Source organism: Protopterus annectens, chromosome 5.part0 (assembly GCF_019279795.1).
Source record: "Protopterus annectens isolate FY-2018-M chromosome 5.part0, PAN1.0, whole genome shotgun sequence".
Classification (NCBI taxonomy): Eukaryota; Metazoa; Chordata; order Ceratodontiformes; family Protopteridae; genus Protopterus; species Protopterus annectens.
In genome coordinates this window covers 1,642,551,976-1,642,567,200 of record NC_056735.1, presented here as the reverse complement: position 1 = coordinate 1,642,567,200, position 15,225 = coordinate 1,642,551,976, and the positions used below count along the sequence as shown (strand labels likewise).

General features: G+C 40.8%; 1 protein-coding gene across 1 annotated transcript in view; it reads right to left on the bottom strand.

Annotated features, from left to right (window-relative positions):
• Window positions 1-15,225, bottom strand: part of URB1 (URB1 ribosome biogenesis homolog) — a 1,941,236-nt gene that overhangs the window by 1,489,756 nt on the left and 436,255 nt on the right. The window contains exon 11 of the mRNA XM_044071429.1: window positions 8,381-8,554. Within this exon, the coding sequence (XP_043927364.1) occupies window positions 8,381-8,554 (174 nt within the window). The remainder of the gene's footprint in view (window positions 1-8,380; window positions 8,555-15,225) is intronic.

Genomic DNA, 15,225 nt, shown 5'->3' with positions numbered 1-15,225 from the left:
AATTTAACTCGGTTAATAGGTTGGTCTAACGACTCTCTTTAGTCAATATGCTATGTGGCAAATATAAATAATGTAAGCAATACATAAATTAATATACTACATGATGCAACATGCATAATATAATGCACATAAAAGTTTATAATGCAGTGCATGGTAAAACATCAAGCAATGCATTATGTGAAAAAAAAAATACAGTATAGCCGTGCCAGTAGCAAAGAGGACTGACTATGGTCCAAGAGTTCTTATTAGTAAGTCAGGTGTTTGATGACACAGGGCGTCAAGATAGGAGTGCCAATCCTATGGGGAAGGAGTAGATCCACACTGGCTCGTGCCGTATCTTATGACTGGATCACAGCTGTGAGGTAAGGACAGTATTGAAAGAGCAGAGGCTGATGCAGGGGTGATGTGGGCATGATCATCCAAACTGTCAATGGTATGCCCTGTGGCTACATGAAGGAGCAAGCATGAATGGACAGAGGAACACAGGCGGCCCTTACTGTGACTTAGGTACCTACATTGCTATCCAAGAAAAGGGGTAGATATTCATATAAAAAGACATTGCTGGGATGATGGCAAGAGCACCAAACTCCTAAATGTTACCCTGGATGATGACCCTTCTAGACAGCTCTTGCCCTAGTGAATTTGAGAGGAACACCTCACCCCTAAGGAACAAATGGGCTTCAGTCCAGTTAGGGGTGGCTCAATGGTCTACTGCAAGAGGTGGGAAAAAGCATATAGAAAAAATATGTATAATGCTACAAATATATGACCTTGATTCAGTCTGTCACATGAGATTGGAGTAAAGGCTGGCAGTACAGTTTCTTCGTAGAAATCTTATGAGAAGAAATTATTATGTGGCAAACCTCTGGAGTAAAGTTGTGTAACCTGGCCATATTGGGAACTGGAGCAGCCATGCTGTCAACGTTAGAGAGTAAAGAGATGGATGGAATTTCCCCAATGGGAGTGTGAGAAGGTCTGGCACTGGGTCCAGAATCCATTGTTCTTTCAGGAGATGAGGCTTCAGGAAGGGGAACCATACATGACGAGGCCAGAATGGGGCTATTAGAATTAAGGTCCTTCCCAGACTGCTGGCTTTCTGGAGAACTTTGGGTGTTAAAGGAAAGGGTGGAAATGTGTAAAGAAGTCCCAGTGGCCAATCGTGTAAAAGTGCATCCCTCGGGAACTCCCCCGGATGGGGAATCAGGGCAAAGTAGCTGCTGCATTCTGCATTTGTGGCTGTGGCGAATAGGTCACAGCAAGGCTGACCCCATCTGCGGAATATCCTCTCCGCTATTTCTTTCTTCAGGGACCACTCATGTGGCATCAGAATGGCTCTGCTTAGTTTGTCCGCTATCACGTTGGATTTCCCCAGGATGTGCGCTGCTATCAGAAGAAGATGACGTCCACTGCCATACTCTCAGAGCCTCCCAACAGAGTGGGTAAGATCTGGTTCCTCCTTGTTTGTTCATGTACCCCACTACTGACATACTGTGTGTTTGTACTGCAATTGTACCAGTCGGAGGAGTCCTGGAATGCTTGCAACACCATGAGCACTGCTCACATCTCTAGTACACTGATGTGCAAATGAGCCTCGTGGTTCTGCCTTGGGCTGTTCTTCCCTGATAGTGCCCCCCCACCTTATCTGGGAAGTGTCTGTGGTCAATGTATCTAACGGAACAGGGGGGACTATGGGTCAGTCCATCGTTACTTGATCTGAATGAAACCACCAATGAAGATCTTTCTTGCAGGTTTCCATCAGAGTTATCAAATGGGACATGGGTAGCTCTTGCATGGAACATTGAGTAAACAGCATCCACTGGAGGATTCTCAAGTGTAATCTGGCTAAGGGAATCACCATTATTGCTGCTGCCATAGTGCCCAATACTTTTAGGACTGTCCTTGCTTGTACTTTGGGCTTGAAGAGGAGGTCCCGGATCTGGAGACGAAGAGTTTGGATCCTTTCTGGTGGCAACCTGACCATCATGTTTGTTATATCTATTTCTGTGCCTATAAGATTGATATGCTGTGATGACAATAAGGCAGACTTTTCGTAATTCACTGAAATTCCAAGTTGAGCACATAGTTCAAAGGTATTGTCCTTCGACTGAATAAGTAAGTGCTTGGTGGTGTCGGTTAGGAGCCAGTAATCTAGATAAGGAAACACACGGAATCCCTGATGCCTCAGGTGGGCCGTGAGACGACTGCCATGCATTTGGTGAACACTCTGGGGTCTGTAGTGAGACCAAAGGGCAGAGCTCGGAATTGGTAATGACTGGCTCCCAGCCGAAAGCGCAGGTACCTCCTTGATGGCCTGTCCATTTTGATGGGGTAGTATGAATCCTGGAGGTCTATTGAGCACATCCAGTTGTTTTTCCCTAAAAAGGAAAGTACTGACTGCAACGTGACCATCCAGAATTTTGTCTTCTTTACTGACTTGTTTAGTCTGCTGAGATCCAATATGGGTCGCAAGTCCCTTGTTTTCTTTGGAACTAAAAAGAATCTTGAGTAAGTTCCGGATCCTATCTGGTCTGCGGAGACGGACTGGATGACACTTTTTCTAGCAACTTTTGAATTTCTATAGTTGTTTGATCCCTGTGACTGGGTGGAACATCCGGGATTTTTTGTGTTTGTAAAGGTGGCATTGAAAAGAGGATTGGGTAGCCTCTGGATATAATGGTAGGCCTCCTTTCAGAAGCACTGAAAGGGTTTACCGAAGTAAGAACTGCAGTCACCCTGGTTCTGCGGACCCCCTGTGCCATGTGGGTGGCGTCTTCCATTATTACCTCTTCCTCTGCCCCTGGAGGAAGGTTTACCATGTGTCCTGAAAGGCCCTCTGGGATTTTCGAAACCACATTTTCCCTCCCTTTTGACCCTTGGCATAGGGTCTAGAAGGTGCAGAAAAACGGACTCCTATGGCAGCGAAAGTCTTTCCTTGCTCACATCTGGTGTTTCCTTTACTTTAGGTCCAAATAAGGACGAGCCATCAAATGGGGTGATGACAAAGGATGACTTGAAGGGCTCTGCAAAATTACACATGCGCATCCAGGAATGTCTCCTAAGAGCAATTCCGGAACCCACTGACCTGCTCGCTCCATCGGCTGCATAAGATACGAGCCTCATGGACGAGTTGACCACTGAATTTAGGGTGGCAAGCTGGCAGGAAATCTTGTCTGCTACCCCCGCAACTACTGTACCCTATAGAGTAAAAGCTAGCTCTTTCAGTAGATCTCTCTGTAGTCTCGTAAAGTGCATGAGGTAGTTAAGGGACCTAAGGGTGAAGGCCACTGTGGAAAACATGCGCTTCCCATACCTGTCCATGGTCCTCATCTCCTTATTCGGGGGATGGACAGATGTAAAAGTCTCAAATAATTCCTTATTCGTGGCTGCCACCACCACCATAGCATCAACATGCACTCCTTTAGTTAGAAAGGTTTTGTCATCAGGCACTGTGATAAATTTGTTCGGCCATCGAGGGAGAGGTTCATTAAAAGATGGAGATACCCAGGTGGCTGAAGGTCAAGACCCAAAAGCCTTCAAGTACATGGACTCCTCATCAGAAGGGATAATGGGCTTCCAGCCACCTCTCTGTCTAAGGATTTCCAAGATGTTTGCAAAGGATACATCTTCAGAGGGCAAGACCGTGGGGACCCTTCTGACTCCTTGAGGTCTACGTCCGATGCAATAGACTAATCTGGGGAGTCTATATGCTTCCTTTTGCATGTTTTCTTCCAGGGAACCTCTTCGGTGGGGCATTCCGGAAAGGTTTCAGATGAAAGGGTCTCACCCAATGGGGGTTTCTGAGGCCCAGGATTTCTACTGTGTAGGGTAATTGTCCGTGCAGGGACAGATAGCATTGCTTTCTGGGATGGAAGGCTTGGTTCCGACAATACAGATGATGTCCATGGGGACAGAGCCCCCCTCCCAGGGCCCAATACAATCCCAGGTTCGGAAGAATCTGGTGATCCCCCAGTACCACAAGGGTTGGCTCCGAAGCCGAGGTAGGAGCCCGAGCTCACTTGAGCCGAGGCTCCAAGAGGTAGAGTTGGAGGTGAAAGAGCCTCGGTCCGACTGCCCCCCCCCCCGGATCAGACTGGTGAGTGTCTGCTCCTAGATACCTTGGTGGGCTCCGAGGTAGTCAGGGCAATCAGAATCAAAGAAACTTTAGAAGATCTCTGTTCCGTCGGTTTCATCACTGTCGGTGTCAAGCTTTTCTGCTCCGAAACTCAGACTGGAGTCAGAGGAGGAACGGAACATACAGGAATGAGCACTGTCGGCTCCAAGCTCACCTGAGTCCGTTCCGACAACAATTTAGCAAGCTCTGGTGTCTGCAGTAACCTCTGCACCACACGATCCACATCAAAGCCTGATAAGCTCCTGGAGGATCTGGAAGATGGAGTCGATGCCACTGATTGGAGCAGAGGCGACCTAAGAGTCGGGGAGACCGGCTCCAAAGCAGGTGAGTTGCTCCAAAATGTAAAGACCATCGGTTCTGACACACACGGAACCGAAATGGTAGGCCTGTCTTCATCAGATTTTTTAGAGATTGTTGGGAGACATCTCGGTCTGTTCTGTCGATGGCTTCGACAATGTAGGAGAAGACCTCTTTGCATGAGGTTTGGGTGAACTTTGAGCCTTGTCCAAGGCTTCCTCAAAAAAGGATTTAATTAAACTTCCAAAATCAACTTATTCTTACGCTCTTGTAAGACTCTAAAGCTAAAAGAATGACATATAGAGCATGTTTCCTACAGATGAACTGCTCCTAAACAATAGAAGCATCCTGTATGCCCATCCATGATGGACATTTTTCGAAACTAGATGGTTTCCCAACTGTTTGCTTTGACATTATGGCAATGACACTATATACACACAACACACAACACACAACACACACACACACACACACACACACACACACACACACACACACACACACACACACACACACACACACACACACACACACACACACACACACACACACACACACACACACACACACACACACACACACACACACACACACACAAAGACACCCTCAAACTTAAACAGGAACCAACTGAAGGAAGGCTTTCTAATTTAAACAAGCCTTAAAGCAAAATCAAAAGGTCACACACACAATCAACAGTTCAGGTAACCTTACAATTATTAGTAACGTGAAGCTAGATATCAGAAAACAAATTTAATTGCATATATATATATATATATATATATATATATATATATATATATATATATATATATATACATATAAACCACTAAGTTAATACACAGCTGTATACAAAACACACTGCAAGCCAATAAAAAGGGAGTAAGGATATAAGGGATAAATACAAACGACCATCAAAAAACACACGAAATAACACAATTTCTAGTAATATATATCTAAGTAACTACCGTAACGGCTTATCTATCAAAATAAAGGCCAAAACACGATGGCCTGAAAAAAACACACTCTAACTATGTAATAACTAACTATTATAATAATACCTGAACTACTAAGCACACTAGAATAAAATAAAAGGCAGCAGCCCAGGTAATCCACACACAAAATCTTTAATGGTAAGAGCTTTCGGCTAGAAGTTCCAGCCTTCTTCAGACAAATCACATTACAATAACCAACCCTTTTATACGCTTAATTTAAAACCCATTAACAATTAAATAATTAAAATATTTTTTCAATTATCTATTATATGCCTTCATTTTCAAAACACTAGTTAAAGATATAGTCTCATTAAGAAATAATGAAGTGTTCAGCCTACAAATAACAACCAAGAAGTCACAACAACTTGAATGCTGACTGCCTCAGACTCCACAGGAAGACACCACCAGACGGATCAGTAAAACACTTCTTTAATGTGTAAAACAAACGAAAGTTGAACGCTTTCACCCACTAAACGTGGGCTTCATCATAACAACGTTTAAACACTACAAGTCATTTAAATACCCCATTTTTAGGTGCCAAAAATCACTTATCATAAAAACGCAGCTTCCCTTAAAGTGAACCTGTACTCTAAGAATATGTTAAACATTATTACTAATTAATTCATTAACTTATATCTAAATATTTGATGTACGCACCTCATCACATCAGAATATCTTAATATTAATACATATAAAAAACAAAATGAATACAAAATAATTAGTATTTATGATTAATATAACGTTAATCAACTATTAAAGTTAATACAACACGTTAAAATACAGCTTCCGTACTCTGTTTAATTCCTTTTAACCAAAACTGGTTTAATAGGTATATGATCATTAAGACCAGGCAGTGTAGACACATCTGTTAGCAATTGCAACCAAACCTCCTTGTAACCCAAGGTAGCTTTGTAGTTGCCCCCCCCGTGGATCCATCTTTATATTTTCCAAAATGGCAAATTTAAATGCATGGCCATCCCACATTTTTCTATATGCCTACATAAGGCATTATTGCTGTCCATTCTCCTGATACTATATAGATAGTCATAAATTCTTTTTTTGAGACTCCTTTCGGTTTTTCCTATATAGTAACATGTGCATGTCATGCACTTGGCCAAATATATTATATATAATGTAGAATTATATATAATTTAGAATTACAATTACCTTGCCTGAATTTAATTTTAGTTTTATTTGTATTATTCAAAATAATTCCTTCTTCCTCCAATATGGCATGACATTGATTACAACAACCACATTTGTTGTATGTTTAGTTCTTATATTAACCCCCCTTCCAACACTACCCTGTTCCAAGTACTTCTTAATATTACAGCCCATCTTAAACCCAAAAGTGGGCTTATCACCTATAATATCCTTAATATCATTGTCTGCCATCAAGACATTCCAATTGTTAGTCAAAATACCTTTGATCTTATTAACATGGGGAGTGTATTCAAGTATGCAAGCTCGCTGATAATTAATATCTTTAACATTGCCTTTATTAACCAAGACAAAAGCAACATCCCCCCCATTTTTCGAACCTAAAAGGGGGGATATCTATTGCCCCATTCTTCAGCTACATACTTCTTAACATCTTCCATCATATGTTTAGGATATCCCCTTTCCCTAAATAAACAAGTAATGAATTCCAACGCATCTATCGTATCTATATAAGTAGAGGTCATGCGAGCTGCTCTTATAGGGTCCCTTGAAAATATTTTGCATTAATTTTCTAGGGTGGTTACTTGAATATTCAAGATAGCTATTTGAGAAGATACTTTTCCTATATATTCATGACTTAAATCTACTTACTCCATTAGAAATATAGGTATCTAAGTACGCTATCCCCTCTCTATTACTTGTATGAGTAAATTTCATAAAGCTACTACTGCTGTTTAGATATTCAATAAAAGAATATCAGTCTATCCTAGATCATCTGGGTAACAGTCAGGGCTTTAACCCTCAGCACCACAGGACCAACCCTCTGTACAGGGGCCTTTTATGACCACCTTTTCTTTTTCTTGTACCCACATGTGAACCTTATCAAACTATCATTATTCAATTCTTATACTATTCTATAACTCTATTTTTATGTTTCTATTCGCTGTCTAGTTATACAATCAATTGTAATTCTGTTAAAATGTAAACTGCCTAGCTTTTACGCTTCTTAGTATTTTTGTCTTCTTGCTTAAACAATAATCAGGATAAAGTCAGTTGATAAACTATCGCGTAACTTATGCAAAAGATGTATAAATCACCTTTAATTATCCTTAAGTGCACATTACCAGGATCTACATTGCTGCAGATATAGCCCTATGTTCTAGATAGCTATACTGCATTTGCCCAACTGTTCCTTTCATTTTTCATCTTTTGTACTGTAACTCTGCAAACTGTATCATTCTGTTCTGGGTGATACCAGAAAAAAACATGCCTTCTAGGCTTTAGGCATTATCCACCTGAAAGCAAACATTGAGCCAAGGATGGAGAAGAGCTGCTCATGCGTTTATACAAATAGTGATGGTGACGACGTGATCAAAATAAAGGGAACACAGCCAAAGTCTAAACAAACTTTCAAAAATTGTCACCATCTACCAATGGAGGTTCTGCTACTCAGGAGCTGGCACCTACAATAACAAGACAGACAAATACATTTTTCATTGTCTCAATCTGCACAAAACCTAGAACACAAAAGTAGGTAGACTTTGCACCTGTGACAGGGTCACACCAATGAGTTGAAAAAGGAAGGAGTTTAATCTGACCACACTAGCTGTTCCAAAACGTAAATATTGCAAATACTTCTACATAAAAACACTTCCACTTAATGATCAAGCACAATTCTACATTGAAAAAGCAGAAATATATATTTTGATTAAATAGCTGCATTACATTTTCTTAATCTTAACAGTAAAACAATTCTGAAGAGATGAGCCAGTTTTGTGTAATTTGGTAAGCATTTTACCTTGCTTAGAGCTTCTCTGTACTGCTGACAGAATTCAGCCATCCCCGTAGGAGTGTAGATTTCAGAACTCTGCCACACCTCCTCTGCCAAGCAATGCTCAATATTACATAGAGCACGTTTAAGAATGAATACCAGAAGTGACAGAGTAGTCTGCTTCACTACTTTGTTAGGTAACTACAAAGACAAAATACATCATTCAGGATAATATAATAATAAGCAATGACAATAATACATTTTTTTTCTTGTGTAGTTATCAGCGGTGCACTTTGCATCAACGTCTACATTAGGTAGCTACCAATACAGCACATTACAAAACAGAAGTGCTTTAGCCTTTTCAAGTCTGCAAGCTACAGTTCAATTTCTAAGCAAGATAACATAAGTTCTAAAATAAGTGATCAACATTATAATTGTCCACTTTACTAAAACAGCTTGCTGAACATTAAAGACACATTTCAGCATCTATTCTTTGAGTTTCTCAAATTTAAAACATTATGACTTAACCAGACACACACACTGGTGTCCTGGTGGCAAATAAGGCTTCTACCGGTTTCACAGCAACTAAGGGTTTGACTACAATAATGAAGGCCAGGCTAGAAAAGAACAAATGGGCAACTCTTGAACAGCTCCCTTACTTAAATACAGTCAGGAGGTTAATATGGAATAAGATTAATGGGCAAAGTGCCAAGCAAGTCCATTCACAGGGGCTTGTTTCATAGCATGCAACAACATGGACATGCTTTAGCTTCCATGCAATACGCAAAACTGAATTACGGTATAACATAAAAAAGATCTCCAGTTCCATTATATGACCCAACTGGCTGTCAGTCACTATTGACTTGCAGCTAGAATGTTGTTTAAGCAACACTCCCACTACAAAGTGGGGACACTCACATTGAGTGATGTGGGATTCAACAGTGCCATCATTAGTGGAAATAAAAGAACCTGGTACTACTGACAGGTGGGCAACAAGGTCAGTGCCAGGCAAAAATACAAAACAGTATTATGCTGCTATGTCTGATTTTTTTTTAGTTGATCATTTTCCAAGAAAAAAGGAAATGTAATGATTTCAGTGACCTGGACAAATAACTAGCATTTAAATTAGGTGTTATTTTACCTCAGTAAACTGATATTATTGCAGAATTTAATATTTAAATAAGCCCATTAAAAGTGTACAAATAATGCACTGAATTGAACTGAATTGAATACATTGCATAGAAACAAATACATACTTAAGTGTAATAATGATATTAGGGGTCTGTCTATATCACGTTGTTGAACTCTTAAAAGTTTGAATGTCATATGGTCGACATGATATGATCAAAATTTTAAAAGTTTGAACGTTTCAAAAGAGATCTCTGTAGAGTGCGGAATGGGAAGATTTACCTTTTCTGCACTGTAGTGCAATGCCAGAGTTGGTATATTTAAAGAGCGGGGGGTGTGGGGGGGGGTGAAGCCCCTGATGGTGGGTGCAGGAGGGCTTGCCCCCCCTGCTTATACCATTCAGGTAGGTTTTTCTTTGGTTTACTTATTTTTTATTACATTTTCAAACGTTTAAAAGTTCGATCATATGGTGTCGACTATATGACGTTCCAACTTTTAAGTTTCATTATGTAATATAGACGCGATATTAAATGGTGGATGTACTCGGGCTATGATTTCTACTACACGTTACCTATCTTACACCAGTCATACACCTGAATGTGTGCACTACAAGCTAATCTTACCTTCTTTTTTTTCTGTCAGAATCTAAAGCAACACTAAGTGTGCACTTTTTTCAACAGCAGGAAATAATTCAGTCTTATTAAGAATGCTACACTACTAGTTAAAAATGTACCCAAATGTGCCAACCATCTAACAATGTTTAAAAAATGATATGACTGGAAAAGTACATGTAGCTGGATCAAGACAGGCAAAAATCTGTTTCACTATGCTACCATTAAATAGCATTAATTTGCATTCAGACATGTAGACACTTAATGGAGGGATTAGCATTTACTGCTATAAATCTAGAATTATTCAGAGAAATTAAACTTGTAAAAACAAAAATACAAATCAGTGCAGCTACCAAAAAAGAAGGACAATTATGCCCCCCCCCCCAAAAAAAAATGGCACCAATTTCTGGACACTCATATGGGCAAAGAAATATTCAGGTTCCAATCACACAACTGCATGTAATATATATATATATATATATATATATATATATATATATATATATATACATATATATATATATATATATACATATATATATAGGGCAAGGCATCTTTTTAAAATAATATCACTGTACAACAGTAACAATTATGCAAACGTATAACCTTAACATAATTATACAACTGTATAGCCATAATATACAATGGCAACCTTACAGGTAATCATTGTTTTTTTTCCCCATGGTTTAAAAAAACATATTTTGACCACTCAGGCCTGGAAATCAAACAAACATCCCAACTCCCACCACAGACAAATTATGAACTATTTACTCAGTCCATGTATAGTTAGCATTAATTCAACACTTCAGCTACAAAATTTACAATGAACTGGTCAATAACAATTATATATGTTATGGCTAATAATATCAACATTGAAGGTATACTAGTTTGAGTGAGAAAGAATGGGTAGATTGTAAGTGATGTATAATGTTTCCAACTGGGAGTGTGTCAGTATGGTTTGTGATGTAAAATGCTTGCAACTAGGATTGTGTGTTTGCAACTAGGATTGTGTCAGTGTGGTTTGTTTTCATTTATATAAATGTATGAGTGCCTATGTAGTAAGTGATGGCTTAATGAAGCTGTTTCTTGTTTAAAAAAAGACAGAAACTGAATAATTGATGTAATATTGCTTAGGTTATATGATATTATCACAATATATGTGAAGTATAATGTTTATGTTAATATAGTTTGATTACTTTTATATGAATGTAAATTTGCCCATGTCACAAGTGACAATTCAAGTAAATGTGTTTGAAAGAAAAAAAAACATTACAGTTAAGCTACAAATGTGTTTTACTCTGTTGTGTATAAAAAAAGGAGTCTAGTTCACTGTAGAGAAGCCTTCATTATACTACACATCAGCAATGATGTTCCATACTGCTCAGATAACAGCCTGTCTGAACTAATCCTTGATCATATTATGCCTAGAATGTGGCTTATACTGAACCACTTTCTTCTGGACACCAAGAAAACGAAGTCTGTTTTTTTTTTTGTTACAATAAATTCAACACTATAGCAATCTCACTTCTATCGTTTTGCACAGTAATGTCTACCAATCACTGAACTCATCCAGAAACAAACACACAATGTTCTTCTGTATTTCAATCTTATCTCGCAAGACAAATATAAGCTTATCCTCTAAGAAAATATGAAACAAGCTAAAAAATGTTTTATTCATTGGCACACATGCTTCCAGAAAATCCAATTACTACCTAGCTGCAGATGCCATCCTTCCTTACATAACATGATGATCTAGGCTGAAAAATACTACCTAATCACAAAGGCAACTGTTAGCCTGAGACCTTCCTAGCTTGCTCAGATCTTTTAAGATGATTAAACTGTTTAATAACTAGTTCATGTACAGACTTCATACAGTTCATTCACAAAACACAATTCCTTTACTAAAAAATACCTACCACCATCCTTTGGTCCAGATCCAACATCAGATTAAAACTGACCATCACCCACTACAAAACCCTTGGTGCTAAGCTTAACCTACTTCCCACTATTTTAGACAGTTTTCACATTACACACATTCAAAACCTTTTTCAACAAGTGGTTCCTGAAAGCTCATAAATGTTAGCAACTGCCCACCATCACATCATTCTACATCTTGGGCACCTGCATCCTTTGCATAAACTGCACTAATTTAATTGAATTTGAGCACTTCCAACTTTAAGTCCTTGCATTTACAGGGCCAGAGTTCATAGCTTCTCAGAATTATCCTATGCTGGCTACGCAAGCACTATGCCTCAGGCAGGTAAGTCAGTAATTTTTAACTTCCATGCTTGATGTTTATGAATAGTACAGTTGTGTACACTTCCCATAAATGTAGATGTTCGAGTGTATTCACTGTTGCAGTCATCACACTTGGATTATCTGCCTGCAGGTAGCCCTCGGTCGGCCTGAATACCAGAGACTTAGTATTTCTGCGTTGGTTGCTGTCGCTTCAGGACTGACGTCAGGGGTATAAAAACAGGCAGCTGACACCATTACATCAGTTTTCTTGCCCCAAATGTCAGGAGCCCCCCAAAAAGGGAGCTAAGTTATGGTGGGAAAAACACCACCAGTAAAAAGTCAATACAAATAGCCCTGTAAAGGGGGGGGGGAGAAAAAGACATAGAGAGGAGAGAGACAAGGGGGCTGGAGGGTGGGAAACCAGGACAGCAACAGTGAATACACTCGAACATCTACATTTATGGTAAGTGTACACAACTGTACTATGTTCTTCATGTTTCACTGTTGCAGTCATCACACTTGGGTTGATTCCCAATGCTGAAAAAAGGATGGAGGCAGTCAATAAGAGTTGGGGCTGGCTAGTATGCCCTGCAGGACTGCAGTTGCAAATTCCACCCTAGATTTGGAAAAAATAGGCAGGTGGTAATGCTTGGTGAAGGTGTGTACAGAACTCCAGGTAGCAGCTTCGAGAATGCTCCTGGTAGGGACCCCCTGAGGAATGCTGTAGAGGTAGAAGTTGCCCTAGTGGAATGTGTTCTGACCCCCTGAGGGGTTGGTTTCCCATGGTGTTTGTATGAGAAATGGTTACAGTGTGCTATCCATTTGGAAATTGTTTGTTTAGCAATGGCTTTGCCCTCTGCCCCTGGTGCAAAACTGACTAGTAACTGGTCAGATTTCCTGAAGGCCTTAGTCCTATCAAGGTAGAATCTGAGCTGTCTGTGCACGTCAAAGGAGTGCAGGATTCTTTCCCATTTATTTTGAGGATTAGGGTAGAAGGTAAGTAAATGGATAGATTGGTTAAGAGCCACACTGGACACCACTTTAGGCATAACGGAAGGGGTTAGTCCTGAGGGAACCCCGGCAGCATGAAAAATAATGAAGGGTTCCACAGCCATAAATGCTTGTCGCTCAGACACTCTTATAGCTGAAGTGATGGCCAGAAGCAAGGCTTTTTCCAAGAGAGAAATTTTTCTGCTGATGCTGCAGGCTCATAGCGTGAGCTTTTCCAGTATGAAGTTAAGGTCCCAAGCAGAGCTGGGTGCTCTCCTTGGTGGCCTTAAGTTGTTTGCCCCTCTCAGGAACTGTTTGATGACAGGGTGAGAGAAAAGAGGTGGCTCAATGTTGTAGTGAGCCGAGATGGCCGAGGCATGGATCTTAATGGAGGAGAAGGATAGGCCTCTGTAGAGTAGATCTGTTAGGTAATCCAGGATTAGAGGGAAGGAGGACAGTGCTGTGTCCTCTCCTTTAGACTGAATCCAGGAACAATACCTTTTCCACTTATCAGCATAGAATTTCCTTGTACTGGGTCTTCTGGCTTCAAGAATGACGTCCAACACCTGCTTGCTTAGGCTGGTAAATGGGAGAGAATTGATGGAATAAGCCAGACTGCAAGATTCAGGGTTTGCAGTTGCGGATGCAAGAGCTAGCCCTCCTTGAGCGAGGAGGGTTTGGATCTGGGGTAGCTGCCAGGGTGGCACCGGTGACAGGCTGTGCAGTAGTGGGTACCAGTGCTGGCATGGCCAGTCAGGGGCAATCGGGATTGCCCTTGATCTGTCCTGTCTTATCTTGGGTAATATTCTTGTCAGAAGAAGCAGAGGGGGAAATGCATAGATTGAGAGGTTTACCCACTGGAAGGATAGGGCATCCACTTTCCAGGCCCTGCTGTGAGGTGTCCTGGTACAGAATTTGCTAAGCTGGTAATTGTAGGGGGAGGCAAAAAGGTCCACCTCTGGGGTCCCCCATTTCTGGGTTAGCAGGCTGAAGGTGCTGGGGTCTAATGGTCACTTGTGTGGGTCTAGGAGATTTCTGCTTAAGTCATCTGCCAGGGAGTTTTGTTTGCCTGGTAGGAATTGAGCTTGCAGATGAATATGCATGTCCAAGGCCATGTTCCACAGGGCCATGGCTAGCCTGCAGAGTGGGTAAAAGTGGGTTCCTCCCTGCTTTTTGATGTGCCACACAACTGTGGTGTCTGTTTATATTAGCAGGGGTTCTAGTGAGAGTAGTGATCTGAAAGCTGTCAGAGCATGCTGAACAGCAAGCATCTCTTTTTGGTTGATGTGCAGATGAATTTGTCTTGGGATCCAGTGGCCCTGAATGCACTTGTCGTCCAGGTGTGCCCCAGGCATAGTCTGATTCGTCCATGGTTAGGGTCAGGGCAGTGTGGGGTTGTGTAAAGGGAAGTCCCTTGTTGTGGTTGCATGCTGCTGCCCACCAAAGAAACTCTGTCCTTAGACAAGGTAGGATAGGTATTACGGTTTCTAGGTCCTGAGAATGTTGGCACCAAAGACTTTTTAAGTAACAATAAAGTTTCCTCATATGCAGTCTGGCATATGGAATGAGTAGAATGCAAGAGGCCATGAAACCTAGAGCTTGCAGGATTTTCCTTGTGGATAGCTGTGTTCCGGTGGTCATTTGAGTGAAGTAGCCTGTCAGACAGGGCTGCTCTTCTGCAGTAAGGAATGCCATCTGGGATGGTGTGTCCAAGCTTGCTCCCAGGAATACAATCTTTTGACTAGTGACTAGTTTTGATTTATTTTTGTTGACAGTGTACCCCAGAGAGGATAGAATGTTCTTTACAAATGACAGGTGCTGAAACAGCTTTTCCTGACTGTCTGCCTGAATCAGACAATCATCCAAGCATGGGTAAATTTGGGTCTTTTTCTGTCTGCCACAGGC